Source organism: Lagopus muta, chromosome 2 (assembly GCF_023343835.1).
Source record: "Lagopus muta isolate bLagMut1 chromosome 2, bLagMut1 primary, whole genome shotgun sequence".
NCBI lineage: Eukaryota > Metazoa > Chordata > Aves > Galliformes > Phasianidae > Lagopus > Lagopus muta.
Genome location: NC_064434.1, coordinates 43,407,289 through 43,426,213, shown reverse-complemented (window position 1 = coordinate 43,426,213; position 18,925 = coordinate 43,407,289). Strand labels below are relative to the sequence as shown.

Sequence of the window (18,925 nt, the reverse complement as noted above, 5' to 3'; positions counted from 1 at the left end):
TATTCAGAAGCCATGAGGTCACAAGTTAAAAGTATCTCAGAGTAATGACTGCCCCCAGCATCTGACCACAGCCTAGATCCAGCCCTGGGGCTGCCCGCGTCACCAGGAACCCCTGTCTGCAAATCCACCCCCCCCTCCCATATGTTTGGGGTGGGCCTAGCCCACAGCAGCTCACATTGCCGAAGTACCAAGTCCCCACACCACAATTCACCTCCACATTACAAAATAAGAGCTACGACATCTCTGCATACATAGCTCCCATTGCCACTGGGTGCTCAGAAGCACCATGCAGTGCCACACAGCAGTCCCTCACGTGCACAGGGATTCCACACAAACTGCTAACAATTTTCTGAAGATGGCAGTGACATACAGCACCAGGGTACGTATCACAACAGCACTGCACACAGGGAACTCACACCGCAGAAAGCATCTACGTAAGGTCCTTCCTCCCTGCAAGTATCTGGCTCTCTATTACAGCCAATTGACAATAATCTACTAATAACAAGACTGATGTAGCTGCAAGAATCCCCTAAAGTGAAATCCTGCCAGTGCTAGTAATGGATCCAGCAACGCGTACCAGGTCAATGGCACAGGCATCTCCAATTCTTGGGAACATTACATCCAGTCTAATTCCCTCCCAAGGTCACAACCATCAAAAAATCCCAGTACCTCGTGACCCAGAGATCTGTGACTAAACAGCTGTTATCAATAGCCCAGGAAACCCAAGCACGCTGTCTGAAACCTATAGCTGCTGCCTGCGAACCCCTCAGCTTCCCTAGTCTCTGCAACAGCTTGTGGAAGAGTGGTAGAGAATAAACGGTACATTTCTCTTGCAGGAGCTTTGCCAGATTTGCTTTTGCATTGTTTATTGCAATGCCTGTTTGTATGCACTTTATTGCTGTGGAAGAAGGCCAGCCTGTTACCTGATTAAAGTTCCGTCGTAATAAAGTTCAAAACTAGGGGCTCATAAACTGTGTGCTCTGTGCCCGAGTTCTTTGAAAAGTCAGTACAGGGTTATTCCCACTATTACAGGAGCTGCTCTAACACCAGCTCCGCATTAAACTGTCTCCTGGCTATGAGAGAAGCCAGGTGATGCTTATCAGAATCAAAGACAAAGCACAAAGTTCGCAGCAGAGGCAGAAGATGCAAGAAGCTACAAAAGAAAAGGTTCTATCTTTTTAAACCAAATATGCTGAGTCAGAGGGCACCCAACAGAGGATGCAGGATATGTACACAGTACTTGCATTGTATACTTTCACATCATACAATCTATGGCATATCAGAGATTATTATCAGTGAGGAACTTGCAACGTCATCAGAAGGGAAGGAAGAAGAATCAGCCCCTCATCACAGAAATCACAATTACTCCAAGTTTCATTAAGTATAACAAAAGCTTTTCAGGAGCTGATGCTTAACTTCTCCCTCTTTGGAAGACCAAAGGCAATCAGCCAACGCAGGTCACTGAGCTAGCAGGCATCAGCAAAACAATCAACCAGGTGGGGACCATTGGGTAGCTGATAAAATGGGTGATGAGCTTATTATGACCTTGTGGCTGCTTGTCCTAGTGCAGGAAGGTCAGAGAGGAGCCAGAGAGTGCTCTCAGCCCACAATCACAACCCAGTCATACAGATGGAAAACAACCTTCAAGTCTCTCCCAATAAGATCTCGCAGTTTTCTGCCCAAAACAGCAAGCATTTTAAGGACTGCTCAGCAGAGCCCTGAGGTGCACCGTCTCAGACACTGTTAGCTGTCTCAGTAAGGCACGCCACAGTGGAGATGCAAATCTCCCTAAGGCTGGATCATCACGTACACCAATGAGCAATCCCTATTTACACAGTATCAGCAGAGTGAATAACACTACCTGAATGACTAAGGATTTGCACACTGACAGCACCAGCACTGCTTACCCAAGGCTGGATTAGTTTAAGAAAATATACAAAATTGTAAATTATAGGTGGTGCTGTGAGCCCCACCTACACCTTGCATTGTCCAACACTTCCTATTATAAAACCCTGTTCCCAGTTGCTAATAGCCTTGCAAACCTGAACTGAAAGTACGACTGGAAATAGGGCAAGCAGCCTGGGATAGGGAAGACACTGAAAGTAGGAAGTCCTGGGACGGGGAAGAAGCATGGAACCAGGAGGTGGACAAAAAACTTTGCCAGCTGGACAAAGAGAGCTGATCTGGAAGGCAGGGAGGCAAGAGATGACAGGAAAAGAGGGATGTATAGAGCAGGGCTGGGAAGAGCAAGTAAGGAGGATTGAGACAGGAGGCTGCAGGGCTGGTGCTAGCTAGGAGCACAGGGGATGGTGGGGAGGTGATGGTACAGAACAGCATGCATGGAAAGGGCATATCTCCTTACTAAGAGCTGAGCAACAAGCATGGAGCAGGGCCCATACAGAAAGCATTGGGAATGAACTGCAACTCTGACACCCCCTGAAGCATGCAGCCCACCATCTTGAAGCTGGGGGAGGACAGTGTGCTGCTAACGATGGTGTCACAGGGAACAAGAGAGTACATTTCAAGTGAGAGGAGCAACTCTCACATTTTCAACTTCAACAGAGCATTGGCTTTTATATTTAAACATTTTTCGGTACAGACTTTGGCATAAATGAAGTATACTGCCATTTAGCACTTGTGTGGAACACTTCACCGAGTGATCAGAACAACCTACACGGCTACTCGTGCAACCTTGGACTATCCACAGAAATATCCCAGCTATTCAAGCTACATTAAATCTGACTTTCTTGTTCCCTCTCTGCTCCTGGAAAATGGGGAAGGCGTGTGACTGCTGCTGTTGGCACCCACCTGCCGTATCACGTTGCCTCTAGGGAGAAAGCTGCAGGCTCAACCACGTCCGTCCCTACAAGGGGAATTGGTGCTTGGTGACTTGTGAGTGCTTCCCACAGAAAATAAGGAAGCCATCATCTCTCAGCCCATGCAGAGCTCTAAGAAAGCAACTGTCATCCAAATGAAAATGTCAAACCAGAAACCAGGCACTCGAGACTGGATAAATTTAGTAAGAGGTCATGATTCAACTACAATAGAAGGAAATCCACACTTAATTTCTCCAGCAATTGTTATCATAGTGCTCAAGTAAACCATTCTTCCTTCAGGCTGAGAGTACACCAAATCCACATCATTTCTCAATTTGCTACTTTATTTTTTTTTCCTCTTTCCTTTAACTAGAGAAAACTGTCATATTACAAACTTAGTAAGAGCCTCAATCAAAATTAAAATAAATAAATCAATAAAGACATGTGAATAGATATTGCCATGGTTAAATCCAGACGCAGATGTTGGGAAAACCCAAAGTGAACATTTCTCCTGGCCAAAACAGTGCTCTCTTCACTACATATACTCTTGGATCCAGCACCTGCAAGAGACGCTACAGCTCACCTTGTCCAAAATGGAAAAGAATCTGACGACACACACACGTTTTGGAGGCTTGTCTGCACTTATCTGAGTACTCCGCAGCACTGCTGTGCCAATTCCAAATTACTGCGAGTTTAAGAAGTGTGCCAAACTCTTGTCAGAACAAATCCTTCAGCTAAGATTTTCCTTTTTAAAGGAAAAAAAAAAAAGAAGAAAAAGAAGATGGAAAGAAAAGGAAAAAAGGGAAAAAAAAAAAAATATATCGACTACTTTTTTTCCTGCTTTCATTTTTCAGCACCATAGGATCAACACTGGCTGTTCAGTTGATAATACCCCTCTTTATTTCAAGTTATTTTTCTTCTTTCACCACCCACATTCATCTGGGACTTATTCAGTATTATCCTGCCTGACACCGGTCCAAAACAGCAAACAATTTCAGTAACTACACAATAAGCAGAGCATATCCTAACAGAGGCACTTCGTCATCCAGGAATCCCCTTATGTAACATCCAGCTCTGTATTGGAAATAATGTGGAAAAACTTGCAACGAGGTTAGGTAGAGTCCTGTCTCCAACACAACTTCTTCCTGCAATCAGGACTGAATTTTACAAGCAAGGAAACACTTCTGTACTTTGAGTTTCTGTCTCCAGAAAGAGGTGGAGATTTATGCCCTTTCTGCTTCTAAATTAGACCTCTTCAGCGCCCCATTTTATATTCTTCCTGACAGGTCCCTATTTTGTATTAAAAACCCGCTGTCATCGTGCTGCATAGCAAAAGACCTTTCCAGACGAAAGAGAAACAACTCCCGCCATGGAGTGAAGCGGCAAGAGGTAACTTCCTCAGTTCAGACTGTGTGGCTGAAATACCTCACCCAGCAACACAGTTATTTCCAGCAGGGTTTGATAAAATGGTAATTCACTGTCCAGAAAAGTCAACAACATTAACCATATTACACTGAGAAAGTCAAAATAGGTCATTCAAACAGCATTATTCCCCTTTCTTTTCAAACACGATGCAAAGCGGTTAAGTAGTCTCTTTTGCAATTAGCATCACCTTTGCCTCCTCAGTGCCCAAAACACACTGGCCCCACAGAGCTGCCCTCACCACGATCCCTCACCATCATTACTTCTCAGCAAACACACCTGGCTGAAATCCTGTCCTCATCGATCCCAGCCACCACTCTGATCCGTGGCTTCCCAGCCCTATCACCCCAGACCACAGCCACCTCTTTCTGCAGGCTGCTGCTGTCAGCCTCCAGACAGGACGGCTGCTGCCCAGAGGAGCCTCAGGAAGGTGGGCTGCAAGGATCTCCCCAGGGAATGGCGGGTGCGAGAGAGCTTTCCTGGATGTGAGAAGTCTGACATATGTTTCCAGTGCATTTTAATTTAGAAAAATGTTGGAAAGATTTTATTTATGTTTCTAATTAGGTAAACAGTATGCTTCCTCCACCTGCTCCAAGCTACCCCACCAGGCCCAGTACACATCAGATGCCGACAAACACACGTCAGGTTGATTTACTTCCCACTGCTAGTTCTCAGTGCCCTTCCTCCTCCAAGCCCCCTGTGCCACTACCTTATGGCCCAAATGCTTTCCTTCTCTTTTTCAATGTAAAACGGCCTTACTATTCATTTCCTACTATCTTTGTAAGCATGCAACTCTCTTTCTAGAAGCCTTCTGAAAAACAGCTCTTCGTAAGAGATTTTTTTCCCCTACCTCAAGTGTGCAAACCTCCTTGTACATTTTAATCAGAAATATTTTCACCATGCAGGAACTAGGTTGTAGGAGCAGCGGGGCAAGAAATAAATCAGCTTGGGGAAGCTGAGAATCACAGTCACCATAATGATGGAAATAATAGCACTGGGTTTGCAGGTTTCAGCTGCTAGACAAACGAGGCTGGATACCTCTGGCCCAAGCCATTCAGAGCTCTGACACCATTTCCATTTTCAAATCTAAGATTTTAGATGTGGCCTACTTATCTGGGTCACATATATGGTTCAGGCTGTGCAAAAGTAGAAGCAGCCTGCACAAGATTCCCAAAGCGTTCAAGATCTTTTACAGGTTCTTAGTGGCAGCATCACCCTTGGTGGCAGCCTCACTCTTGGCATCAAGGCTATGCTTCTCCAAAGCACAAACAGCTGCCTCCTTCCACAGGACATGATGAATACTTAAAGAACCACCGCTCACTCTGAAACCTGACATAGCAGACAAACGGTTTTGAGTTCTCTTGTACAGCGAAGCTTTTAAACCTAACAGATCGTGTTGCACAAAACAAGGACACCGGTTTCACAAGTCTCAGCTTACACTGCATCTCAGGACATGACTTGAACTGGTATCACCAACTCCTACAAATTCCTGGAAAAAAAATTATCTGAACATTTGCTAAGGCCCAGGGTTTTGAAGAGCAAATAATAAGTTATAGGCTTTCAGGAAACCACATCACTGTTCTCAGAGCAAAACCAATCAGCAAAAAAAAGGTGATAACATGAGAGTCTGTGAAAGCCTCACACAAAGACACTCTTTGTTTAGCAGTGTTCTCGCTTATCAGAAGCCAATTTTATGTACTAAGCATATCTAGAACTTCATATACGAAACTGATAAATCCTCCATGAAGTACGAGCAAATATATTTGCCCAAGATAGGGTTCACTGCCTTACTTTACCAATACCCTCAAAGTCACACAGTTTTGATTTAGATTCAGTCCCACATTTTAAGGTATGTTTACATTATAGATTTTATGTGAGAAGGTGGGGCTCCCTTCGGTTGTAACCCATCTTTGGAAAGCTGAAATATCTGTCTGAAGAGCCAGCATGGAGAGTAAATAACAAATACAGAAGGTTTTAAGAGTGCCGACATGTACCAAGATAATTTGGTCATAAAATAGCTTTGGTTAGAAGGGACTTCAAAGTACTTCCAATCCCCATATTCTAGACTGAGTCCACACTCTAGACTTGACAAAGTAAATATGACACTGCAGGTAATGTCTTAAAATTACTTATTTAAAATAATTTTTTTTTTTATTCTTCTTCAGTCTATTTCAGGAAAAAAAAAATATCAGAAAGCACTAATTTATATCGACAAGTAGTCTTAACAATTCCATTGCTGGCTCTTCAGACCAGGAAAACGCTCTGTATTAGAATATTACCAGGTAATGGAAATGCTTATAAACAGAACTTTGTTTACTTAAGTGCAAGCAAAATTGTTACTAACACTGCCTGGCCTCGCACAGTGCTCAGGGGGAGCCCAGGTCCAACTGCAGCCAGGGCTATAAGCACTGCTGGCTCCATTCTTACTGACACTGATGAAATATATGCAGGCACTGCAGGGGAGCCCTGCTTGGAAGACCCCATCACGCTGCTCTGAAGTGGACTTACGTAGGGACAAGATTCGGGCCCTGCTCTCATCCGCCCCTACTGTACTGTCACAAACCAGGCTACACCCATGCAAAATGACTCGTGCCCCCTCTATGAACTGCTCTGCAGCACACCAAGGTGAGACACGTGCGTGCCTGTGTTGCGGTGCGCCTCTACCTGCTCTCCCACAGCAGGCTGAACCCTGTCCTCCCAGCCTCCTTGTTTATCTGCTGGCCTCCCACCCCTCTGGGGCCACGATAAGCAGATGCCACCTCCCCTGTCGACACGCTGGCACCCAGCCCAGTTCTGCCCTTTGGCTTGTCATGTGGCTGGGGAACCAGCAAACCAACCAAAAACTTTTTTTCCCTCAGACTGTGCTGCACACATCTGTTGGTCACAACCCCAGATGTCTCCATGGACCCACAAAGAGCTGGAAGCCTGAAAAAAAAAACCAGGATGCAGGCCTGTTCAAAGTGCCAGGGTGTGAGCAAGCAAAACACAAAGCACGAAGGATGAAGGTAACCCCAGTGGTGCCAGCCGACAAAACCCACACCCTGGGCAACTCTCCTCCCTCCCCTTGTGATTCCAAAGTTCTCAGCGGGGTTTTGTCAGCAGACCTCAGCACAGACCCACCCTCCTGGGCAGGGGCTACAGGGACACACAGTGGCATGACTCAGTGATTTACCCCGCTGAAACATGCCCACCAGCCCCAGGGCGCGTCACAGCCTGGGATGATGGCACTGATAAGAGCTTCACACCCTCACCAGCAGCTTCTTGACTGCAATTCAATGCTGTCCAGGATGACACGGGCTGCAGAGGCATCAACACAAGCCTTAGGTGCTGCCTGCCATCCACCTCACTGTTATTGCCCCCAGCCATCCTCCAGTGCCTCCCTCACACTCCCATAACTCACACCAAGCTTCAGCCTCACCAGCAAGGGAGAAATTAAATGAAACAGAAGTGTGAAAAAAAGAAAAGAATACCTTGGCAAATGAATGCGTTCAAGTGAGAACACCACATTTCATAATTCAGCTCGCAAGTACATTATATGTTTTGATCAAGCAAGTAATTAATTCCATTCGTTACTGCAAGTCTGTTATAGAAACCCATCTCCACATCTATCAGTACAAGTCTCCAGGAAGGCCTTTTTTTTTTTTTTTAAACCAGTGAAACTGTACAAAGGTGTCTTATTTCAGTAGAAATCCTTAAATAGCCTTTATTTTTAAATCAGCTCTAGTGAACAGATTAAGAAAATTGCACCAAAGTCCAAGCAGCATTACCACTGAGACACCAGCACTGTTAACTCCTGACCCGCCTCCAAATCTGCAGAGCAACGCTACAAGCAAGGCAAATGTGCCAGGGCATAGCCCAGAGAAAGAACTCTGGCTTTTCACAGCAAGACCAGCTCCTCCCAAACCTCATTTCAAGGCCCAACATCAGGGGCACCATCATGGCTAAAAACAATGACAACGTGACAATAGTTTTCTCTTCCAGGCAGCTCCTTCAAACATCACCAAACGGTTAGGGCAGAGCACTAACATGATCACTCATTTCTCTGCTTCTTCCCAACTCCTGACGGTGCCCCGAAATGGCCATCCTGCAGCCCCATCACCTCTGACCCCATCCTGTGACAACTCCTGCCCAAGGCATTACCCAGGAGACAAAGTAGCTGACTGAAAAGACTTCACCCACTGTTGCTCAAGGCCATGCTCCACTCCAGCGGCAGCCAGCTCTCAATGGCTGCAGGAACGTAGAGGTAGGTCCAACGTACAAACCTGGAGGAGCCCTCCCTGCAGGCCAGCCCCAACTCCTGCCAACAGCCTCGCAGAGCTGAGCTCTTCCCAAACATTGAGCTGGGACCGCATCACTGCAGTCCTCCAGGTTTCTGCATGGCCACCGAAAGGAAAACCCCAAGTTCTGTGGAACAAAATGAAATCTCTCTCATCCTGTTGTTTAACTTCCTACAGTTTGCACTCTTGGTCTGGCGTTAGAAAGAGTCGTTCACCAGAACACAACGTTCTTTGCTTCAAGACAACACTCAAGGCGTCCCTGTTAAGGCACTTGTTGCAATTGTCACGTAAGGCCACCTCCAGGATTTCTGGATCTCTGTCAGCAGCCATTTAACCACTCCCTGCCTCAAGCCTTCTGCACACCCTCCCAAAGACTCAGACTTCTCCACACTGAGGGTGACAGAGCACTGGAACAGGCTGCCCAGAGACGTTGTGGAGTCTCCTTCTCTGGAGATGTTCAAGACCTGCCTGGATGCCGACCTGTGCGACCTGCTGTAGGGAACCTGCTTTGGCAGGGGAGTTGGACTCGATCTCTGGAGGTCCCTTCCAACCCCTATGATTCTGTGATTCTGTCCACACCTGACAGAGCTTCTGAAGAGACAACTGGTCCACCCTGGGGCTCACAGACACAGCACTGCAGCAAAGTTCCTCCTGCTTCTCCAGGTAAGCTCATGTGCTATTCCTCAGTGCTGAGGCTCTGATGGCCTATCAGGTCTATAGCAGCACACGCAGTTGGGTTTTGGCAAGTTGAGAAGCAGAGTTCTTTATTCATCTCCCTCAACTGGAGAAGCAAGGGCTGAACCTACAGCTAGCAAAAAACACTTTGAAACATGCTGACTTGCTTGAAAAGCTAAGCCAATGTCAAATAAATGTCACATACACATGGCTAAGGAGCTGGGGGCTGTCAGCGTTGCAATGGTATCCCACCATGCGCAACTGAAGCACAAGAAAGCTGGCATGGCCATGCAAAGAATCATGGGATAACCCATCTTGGCTTTGTCTGAAGCAAGTCAGAACAAAACATCTCACTCTGAAGGAAAATCCCCCTTCTGTAGACAAGCCACTTTTTAATAATAAGTGCTAAATGGACTATTCAAGCAGGTAATTAATGTTAATTAACATATGTCAGGTCATAAATTGGTTAAACGCACCTCGTTTTCCAAGCTTGGTGTGTGGCAATGCTCAGGAAATTGTAGTAAAGAACAGTCCAAGTTTGTAGAAGTAGAAAAAAAAAAAAAAAACTGAATAAAAGGTTAAGCTTAATCCTCACTGAACTCACAACGTGCTGAGTCAGCACTACTGAAAACCAAATGATGGTGCACGTTATTTCAACGTTTTATTTTCTGCTACTGAACCACTGCACTGTGCACATGTTGCCATCCCCAAGAAAAGCCACATCAAAAAAGCAGCAGCTTGTTCGGCGCCGTGCTATCGGCAGCCTCCACACTCTCTGCAGGACATGACCCCAGTTAGTGCTGCTGGGGCTCCTTTCCCACATGAGCTTGGGAATGGCAGCATTTGGGCGCTCAGAGCTCACCCTCCTGCGGGCAGATCAAGCCTTGAAACCTTGAGGGCTGTACGCCTTTAAAGGTAATGTACAGCTGCTATTTTACAGCCTTGCCCTGGGGCACTTCTTCTGTGACAGAGATAGCAGGAAAGCCTTTCCAAAACTGGGAGAGAAAAGAGAACACGCAGGGTTTTAGTCTGGGCAGCAGCTTGCATTTGGGAGCACTTTTGGTTTCTCCCCTGGCAAGATGCCACCATACAACAACCCACTGCAATTGCACTGCAAGCACAAAACAAACCTCACAAAGACTTTCAGTGTCACCACAGAAGCAGCTGGCTGCTCAAACCTTGCAGGCCACCTTTAGGAGCCTGCCACCTACAGAAATCACCTGGCTGCTTATCCTGAGACACCCCTTGTTCCTGGTAGTCCCTTCTTGCACGACCGTTTCAGATAGCCTGTTGTTTTTGAAGAGCTCATTTGAACACCGATTCCAGCACTTCCCAAGCAAGCCTACCTGACCGTGATGCTACCTTGCAGATTCACTGGAGATTTCCCAGTCTAAGTTTATCAGAACTCGTGACTCTACCTACAGCTGATGACTCTCACCAAGGCATGTGCTCATATCTGCATTTTTCAAGTCCTTAAGCAGAAGTGCTCCTCACTGAGGCACTGCAGGGGGGAGGGGAACATCAGCACCTCTCGGAGGCTGCCCAGTACCTCCTTCTCCTCTCACAGAAGTTTCTTACCTGCACAAGCAGGGGAAAAATGAGATGTTTGATATATGCTTCCCATATAAAATAATAACGTGCACTAATATCTACACACGACTTCTACGTGAGAGTTTAAAAAGCCATTTATTACTGTGATGCTAAACTACACTCCTCTTCTATGCAAGCAGCTTGTTCCCTAGCATTTCAGATTTTGGAACTGAATTCTGCATCTGTTTCGCTCAGCATGAAATTCACTTACAAACGTTACCGAGCATTTTGTTGAAGTACAAGCATAAGGCTTTGATCAGGTAAGGTGCTTAAGCAATAAGTTTAAGGACATGAGTAATCCCAGCAAAGTCCCAAGGAACTCTCCGCATGCTTAAACCCATGGCTAGATCAAAACTTGAAATAATCAGACTACAGTTTGCAACCTAAGCCCTTCTGCATGGACAAATAAGGCAGCTCAAAATTAGGGAAAAGAAAAAAAGTAAAAACATAATAGAAGGATGGAAAAAAAATACCCATGCTAGCAATCTACTGGGAAATATGGTGTGTTTTTTTTTTTAAACAAAAAAAGCATCAGAAAAACAAAGCTAATGCAAATTCCAGTTTTACACTACTGCTCCTGGTAACACAGCAATTTGCTATTCTGAGGAGGGAGAAATAAGAAGAACAGAGAGCAGCGTTGCTTCCTTCCCACATCCTTTGCAAAAAAAAAAAAATGATAAAGAACGTCCCACACATCTTCATATCAGCATCTGGCTAACAGATTTAGGCATGTGCCTGCATCACTGCTAAATTTCTCAATAACCTGTGCGTTTGCTGCACTGGAGGAATTGCAGTGCTTCAGCACACATCCGTCAATAAAACAAGGTAATGAAAGAGGCAGTGTTTGCATACAAAGTCTCTAAAAAATCTACCTGCCAAAGTAAATAAGCCAGCAGTTAGTACTTATCCCTCATGAGGAAGATGCAACAGCAGCAGTAAAAACAAGTGAAACAGGTGTAAAACAAACAGGCTTCTGGTATAACACCAAACCTAAGTTGGCTGTACCAAGATTTGGGAGTTATTGGTACCTGCATACGAGGGACCCATTCACAGCCCTGCGATACAGCTCAGTAGAGAGGAGAGCAGTCCCCCTAGTGTACTCTTCCTGCAGAAAAGGCTGTGTTTCACAAGAGAGTGCTGCGAGAAACTACAAAACAGTGTTACTGGAAACGATACGGGAACACTTCAACACGCCGCAGTGAAACCAGGCACCTCTGCTACGCACACAGGGCTGCTTTGGTTTTCTGCTTCAGGATTATTGAAGGAAAGCAAGCTGAAACGTTGTTTTTCCAAGTGTTTAGCACGCAGCAAGTCAGCACAGAAGTTTTGCAATTGCAGGCTGTGGATAGGGTAACAGATGCCTGAATTCAGGAGCAGAGACAGACAAGCCGTCGAGGAACTGCGTGGAGGCGCGTGCAATACTCATCCTATGCCGCACAGCCAGCTGACACCTTTTCCCCAGCTCCAGTGATAAGAAATTTAAACGCTGACTCCTCACAGCAATCCCAGGCAGTCAGCAGATACGGGAGCACGCACCTCACCCCTCCCTGGCCATTCGCCGGGCCACACTGACAGCAGTGTGGGGCAACGGTTGCAGGCTGGCATCCTGCTGGCACTGGGGCAGGCTGGAGCTGCATGCACGGGGCGAGCCTTATCAGAGTTAGCGGAAGCATAATATATGCCTTCCTAACCACATCTGAAACATTCGCTTCTGCTTTAATGCCCCAGGCAAAAATAATAATAATAATAATGTCTAGTCGAACGATAGTCGCAACTTTAATTTATAGCTCTTAAAATAATTGTTTTGAGGAGTGTAATCCCAGCTATGCGTATGGATTATGGTCTTCACTACATCTCACTGGAAACAGCACTAGAATTTCATGTATAACAATACCTAGGATAACAAAGCAAGGTATCCTCTTCTCTTTGTTTAAAATGACTTTTCCCTCTCAAGGCTGGAGAAGAATATTGTTAAAGTGCGCTTGCAGCCTTCCAAGATAAACCTGGTTGTGTGAAATTAAGATAAAATCCTTTTGATGCAGAGTTATTTTCTGTTCACTTAAAATCTCAGGTTAAAACCTGGAAAAAAAAAAGTCTGGTGCGAGATGCTGACATTGGCTCCCAAAGAGTTGTGTTCATTACCTGAGAGGGAAACACAGATGATAATAACATATAATGTGTTTGAGCATTGGGAGGCTAAGATGGAGTCTCTATTTAAGAGCAGTGCCTCTGCACAAATTCATTTACTTTCCAGGCAGCTGAAATATCCCTCTTCCCAATACACATGCAGGGACTCAAGTGGCTCCTGCCCTGCTCAGCTGCCCACGGTCAGCTGCTGGCCTCCCTTCACCCCACATCTCACTGTCTAAGCATGGCCCAGCTCCACAGACGGCCCCTGAAGGGGGAGGGATGTCCTGCACCTACGTGCTTCTGCACTGATAAAGGTCACCCTAAAGGCTGCACAGGGACTTCTGAGCTAAATCATATGAGATAAATCCCAAGGGATCCAAGTTTTTAACACTGTAATTAGCTCCAAGTACCAGCTAATGCTGCTCAGGAAAGGAATCAATATCAAATTAACAGGATAAGTTGTCAGAAAAAATTGTGACTGTATTAAGCACGCTGATCAATGCAAACACTTGGTGCTACGGCCCAGGTCCTGCTGCTGAGGCAACGAGAGCTCTGCCACGCATTCAGCCCAAGCAGCACAGCCCTGCTGCCCGTCCTCTGGAGCAGCAACACAGAGTTCACTGAAAATTCAACACAGCTGATAAAGGAGCAGCGTTTGCCACAGCAGCTGGCAGCGAGAGCCTCGGTTCAGTGTGCAGTACCAACCGGGGAAGGCCATACTGGCACCTTGAGATTTAACCCTTCACCATACTCCACGCTCACCGTCACAAAACACCTAGTGCCTAGCTCAGCCCCAACACTGCAGAATCCGTGCGTTTCAGAGCCATGCATTAGCCCCTGATAAACTTTGCACTCCTGTCTTACTGAGCCCAAAGTATGGCATCTCAATGCTCTCCGCATAGCGCCTCGCTTGGAGCTTAGCTGCAGGTCAGTCCTACTCCAGAACTACGAGGGGAGGCAGAGCCACCAACAACACAGCCAGAGTTGCTTCAATCTGCAGTATTCCTGACTGGTTCGTGCAGAAGTTACCCCGATGCAAGGCAGAGAGATTCAAAGTAGAAACCAAACCTCTGTGCAGCACAAAAAGACTTCTGCACACTCACCCTTAACAGTCCCATCCCTTAGCAGCAGCTGCGATCCCCTGTACACCCCAGCAACGTTCTGGAGCACCCCCATATCTGTATGGCTGCACATCAGCCCCACGGGGCCGACAGACGGCCATAAGAAAGAGGCCCAAAGCAGTGGGTCAGGGAGTACCCACCTCACACCTCACTCACAGCAGGTAGGTTTTGCTGGGCCTCACTCTGCCACACTGGGTTGGTCAGCAGCACGGCAGTGACCTCAGTGCAGCCTGCCATGATGCGGGCTGGTATCACCCCAATGGACACGATGGATGGAGATGTGTGGGGGGCATACGGGCTGGCAGCACCAAGTCATCACTCCCACAGCCCTGTCAGCTCCATATGAAGACCTAGCCTTGGGCTTCCCTCCACCACCTTCAGGAACAGGAGAGCACCAGGGCTTTTTCAGAGGAAAACGCAAGCCGATCTGCACGCGAGCTGCAGGCTGGCACTGCGCGAGAGCAACTCTGCTTAATTCTATCACGAGTCACAAGGTCCCTACAACTCGTAAAAAACAAAAATGAAAAGCCTTTAAGAACACTGCCTTCTGCCTTTTCCTTCCCTGCTTACTCCACTGCACCAGACAGCAGCCGAGCAACGAAAGTTCCCTCTTTTCCAACCCTTTTCCCCTTCACTGCGGACAGACGGCACCCCGTCCCCTCACCTTCCATCCGGCCGAGCTGTTGTTGTCGCCCTTGTCCTTGAAGTAGGGCACGCAGCGCACCATCCAGTCGTAGATCTGCGAGAGGGTGAGCCGCTTCTCGGGGGAGCTCTCGATGGCGCGGGTGATGAGGTCGGCGTACGAGAGGTTGCCCCACGCGTTGCGCCGCGACGAGCACTTCCTCGGCGCCGCCGCTGCGGGGCCGCCGCCGCTCAGCCCCCCGCCGCCCGCCACCGCCGCTCCTCCCGGCGCCGGCCCGGGCCCCTCCGGGCCGCCTCCGGGCAGCGGGGCCGGCGGCCGCGCCGCCTCCTCGGGGCCGCCGGCGGCCGCCGCTTCGCCGCCCGCGGGGGCCGCGCCGCCGACGGCCATGGCCGCACCGCCCCCCTCCTCGTCGTCGTCCTCCTCCTCGGGGATCATGGAGGCGGCGTCGGCGGGCGGCTCGCCGGCGGGCTTGGCGGGGCTGGCCTGCAGCTCGGGCCTCTGCAGCGGCCAGGTGCAAGAGCGGGGGCGGCTCTGCGGCTCGAACTCGGGGTCCAACTCCACGTCCAGGGGCGAGAGCGGCCCGGGGGGCGACGCCTCTGCCATCTTGGCCTCCCTCGGGGGCGGCTGCGGCGGCGGCGGCGGGGCGCTGCGACGGGGCGGGCGACTGCCGGCCCCGCTCCTCCTCCGCCGCCGCCTGCTCGGTGCCGCCGGGAGCCTAGCGGGCGGGCATGCCGCTCCCCGCGGGCACGAAGCGAAGGGGCAGAGCCGGCAAAAATAACAAACGGAGAGCGAAAAACGCGATTAAATCGGGCGGAGCGCCGGAGCGCGGTGCCGGGGCGCGCTCGGCGGTGCGAGTGTGCGTTTGTTTATGTTCCTTCACTCCATGCGGGCGCTCCGGCCGTGTCCGCGCCGTAGCCGGCCGTGGGGGCCGGAGAGTACCTTCCCTTCCTCGGGGGTCCTGCGCTCGTCCCTAGGCGGCACCGAGGAGTCCCTCCTTCTTCGGGACGCCCCGAGGGGAGCGCCGATTCCTGCGCGCCGCTCGCCGTCACTTCGCGGTGCCCCCGAGCCCCGCGGCACCTCCTCGCCAGAAGGAAAAAAAAAATGTAATAATAATGATAAAAATCCTTTTTCTCGCAGGGAAAAAGAGAGCACGAGAGGGACGGAGCTCTCCAACAGGTCCGGGCGCTCTAAGCCCTCCCTCGGGCTGCCGAAGCGAACGGGTTTTGTTCCAGCAGCACCGCCGCGCTCATAACCTCCGTGCTCATAACCCCCGTGCTCCTGCCGCTGCCATCTTGACAGTTCCCTCCGCTCGAGTCACCGAAAAACCGCGGGCGGGGGGCGGTGGAGACAGAGCCGACGGCCGCCCCCACGCCAACGGAAAGCCAGAGCCCAGCGCCCGGCAGCGGCGGCGCTGGCGTTGGTGGCGGTGCTAGTGGTGCTACTGCTGTTGCTGCTGCGCGGCTCCGCTCCGCCCGCTCTGCGCCTGGGGCTCGGCGGAGCCTTCCCTTTAAAGGCGACGCGGGGGGAGGCGGCGAGCCGAGCGGCCCGGCTGCCGCAGCCCGCCCCAGCTGCCCGTGGCCCTGCCGGCCGCCAGCTCGCACATCACTCCTCCTCCTCTCCACAACACAAAGTTATAGCCGCGCGCAGAGAGCCGCAACCTAACCCGCCGCGCCGCGCAGCCCGCCCACGGGCGGAGCCGAGCGGGGCCTCCCACACAGGGCGGGGAGAGGGGAGCGGAGCGCGGCCGGGCCCCAGCGCCCCTCCGCTGCGCGTCTCGGCCGCCGGGGAGAGCGGGGACAGCGGGGACAGCGGCACGGAGCTGCTGCCTGTTCCCTCGTGCGTTTAAGCAACACGAGTGATTTCACTACTCCATACATTGAGTTTTTGTCACGTTCGCCCGATTGCATCCCATCTGCAGATAGCTCCGGTTGTCGCAGTGGAGCAATAGTGCACCTCCTAACTGGGCTGTAAATGTGCGTACGAGTTTTCTTGCAGGTATTACCTCTGGAGTCCAGTTTACCTGGCCTGTTTTTGGCGCTGCGTTCAGCCAGCAGGGTGGAGAGCGCTCAGCCAGTGCCCACGTGAAGGCCATCACCCCACTGCGTTCTCCGCCCCTGACAGAAGGGCCTCTGAAGCTTAAGGATGTCGCTAATGACAGGTTGGGTAAAGGGGTGACCCACAAACCAGGAACACAGCACTCTCAACACAAATGTCATTACAAAGCACAGTGTGTGCCTATCAGCTCTTGCCCAGCTTTATGTCAACCTCAGCCACGGACCAGATTCAGTACAAAACATGTGGACTCAGGTTAAAGCATGTGTGCTTCTGAAGCATTTCCACATAGAATTATTATCTAGATCAAAGTCACAACTGAAGACCGCGCAAGGCTGTGAGTGATGAGGCTTCCTCAAACACCACGAGGAGCCCAAGCAGGCCAGGTGCTGGCTGTCACCACCACCAAGGCTTTCCCCAAACCTGTGCACAGGGGCAGCATTTCCTCGGGTCCCAAGGTTTCACGTCGCACAGTTCCATACCATGCTTTGACCTTGGGCTGGGTTACAAGCTGAAGACCTAGTCCTAAATGATATTATCATCTTCATTTATTTATTTAATTGGCATCGCATTGCTGCACAGGCACTGCCATTACGTCTCATTGTGCTAGGTGAAGGCCCCGCACGTGGTCAGAAATGCTCTACTCCCTGCCAGAATTGCAGCCTAAGTAAGACAGGCCAGGGCAGGAGAAAGGAAATAAGTAAGTAGTAACCCTATTAAGGAGATGATGGACTGAGGCACCAAGCAATTACATGACTCTGCTGAGGTCATACAGGAAGCCCGTGTCAGAACTGAGAAATAAAACCAGATCTTCTGGGTGCCAGCCCTGGCCCTTTGCTGCAAGATTCTCTTTCCTCTTCAAAATGCACTGGTGCCTCAGCCAGACAGCCTTTTACTGCATAAGTTACAGTATCTGTTCTCCGTGCTTCCACACAGTGAAAAAGAACGAGGAACCCGTTATCATCACTGTTCTGTGGCTGGGAACACTGCAAGAGGTATAAAAAGTGATTCAAATTGAATCTAAAGCCTGCACTATTTCCAGCCTCTTCCTTTAAGTACCTTAATGCCCCGAGGGTGGGATTTTCAAAAAGCTCGGTTTATGGGAGTTTTATCGCTGACTTCAACAGGAATAAAGCTAGGCCAGCCCTGAGGCCATCTGACAGTCTCACTCACTGTGCCTACTTAGGCTGAGAGTACTGTGTCTTCCTCTGCAACATATTTCAAAACCTTGGGTAGATATACATGTATCTTGCACAGTGGATGAGGCAGCCACCTTCTCACTGAGAGGGCTGCATGCCATTTGCTTCCTTGGACGGAAGATGGAGTTTGGTGACTTCTGCACAGCCATCTCCCTTCCTTGAGCCACAGAAGGACTTGCTGATGAAGTGATATGGCTGGGTTAATTTTTCCTCCACAAAGTGCAGGACTGCTCCAGAGAGGCCATTGTCAGAGGTGAAACTGAAGTGAGGTGTTCTTCAGGGTTCATAAAAGGGTGGGAAAAAAATAGAGGAAATAAGGGGAACGGTGATGATGAAAGGAAGAAAAACTCAAATATTTTATGAATATTAAGTGCTCGTACTCCAAGGGATGATCTGATTCAGAGGATCTACATAAAAATGTATGTGTGGGCAAACTATTTTACACATTTTTAAATTATGTATTCCTGAATTCCTCTAAAAGCTGTTCTTCTCCATGCCATAGGCAGTACCTGATACGGATCCAGTGGGGTCATGATTCCTTTGCAGCTGAGTCATTTCTGTGGGTTATCTCGGTCACACACATTCACCACCCATGAGATGCGGGGCCTATGGCGTACTGCCTAGGGGAAGGTAGCAGTCATACGACAGAGCTCTGGAGGGGAATCCTTACAAGTGATTATTTTGTTGAAATTAACTGTTTTAAGCTCTTACATTCTGCTACATCAGCTCATTTTTTCTTTTGAGTCTTCCATGTTGTTGACACAGAAAGCCAGCTTCTCCTGAGGTGACAGTGTACCAGTTTCTAGCAGTAACCCAGATCTGATCGCTCCTTCCTTCTGCCATAACCTACATTCTCCCTCGGCTGGTAGCTGGAGAAGTGCAGGTCACTTTTCTGGCTTTACCTCTTTACAAAGGCTTTCTAATGCAGCAGCACAGGTGTACAGTTGGAGGTAGAGCTAAAGGTGCTTTGAGGAGGGGGTTGGTCCTGGAACTTATCGTT

General features: G+C 49.2%; 1 protein-coding gene across 1 annotated transcript in view; it reads right to left on the bottom strand.

Moving 5' to 3' along the window:
- FOXO3 (forkhead box O3) overlaps positions 1-15,471 on the bottom strand; it is an 84,798-nt gene extending 69,327 nt beyond the window's left edge. Inside the window, exon 1 of the mRNA XM_048937635.1 lies at positions 14,696-15,471. Coding sequence (XP_048793592.1) covers positions 14,696-15,277 — 582 coding nt within the window. The 5' untranslated portion in view covers positions 15,278-15,471. The remainder of the gene's footprint in view (positions 1-14,695) is intronic.
- Between the last annotated feature and the right edge of the window lie 3,454 nt (positions 15,472-18,925).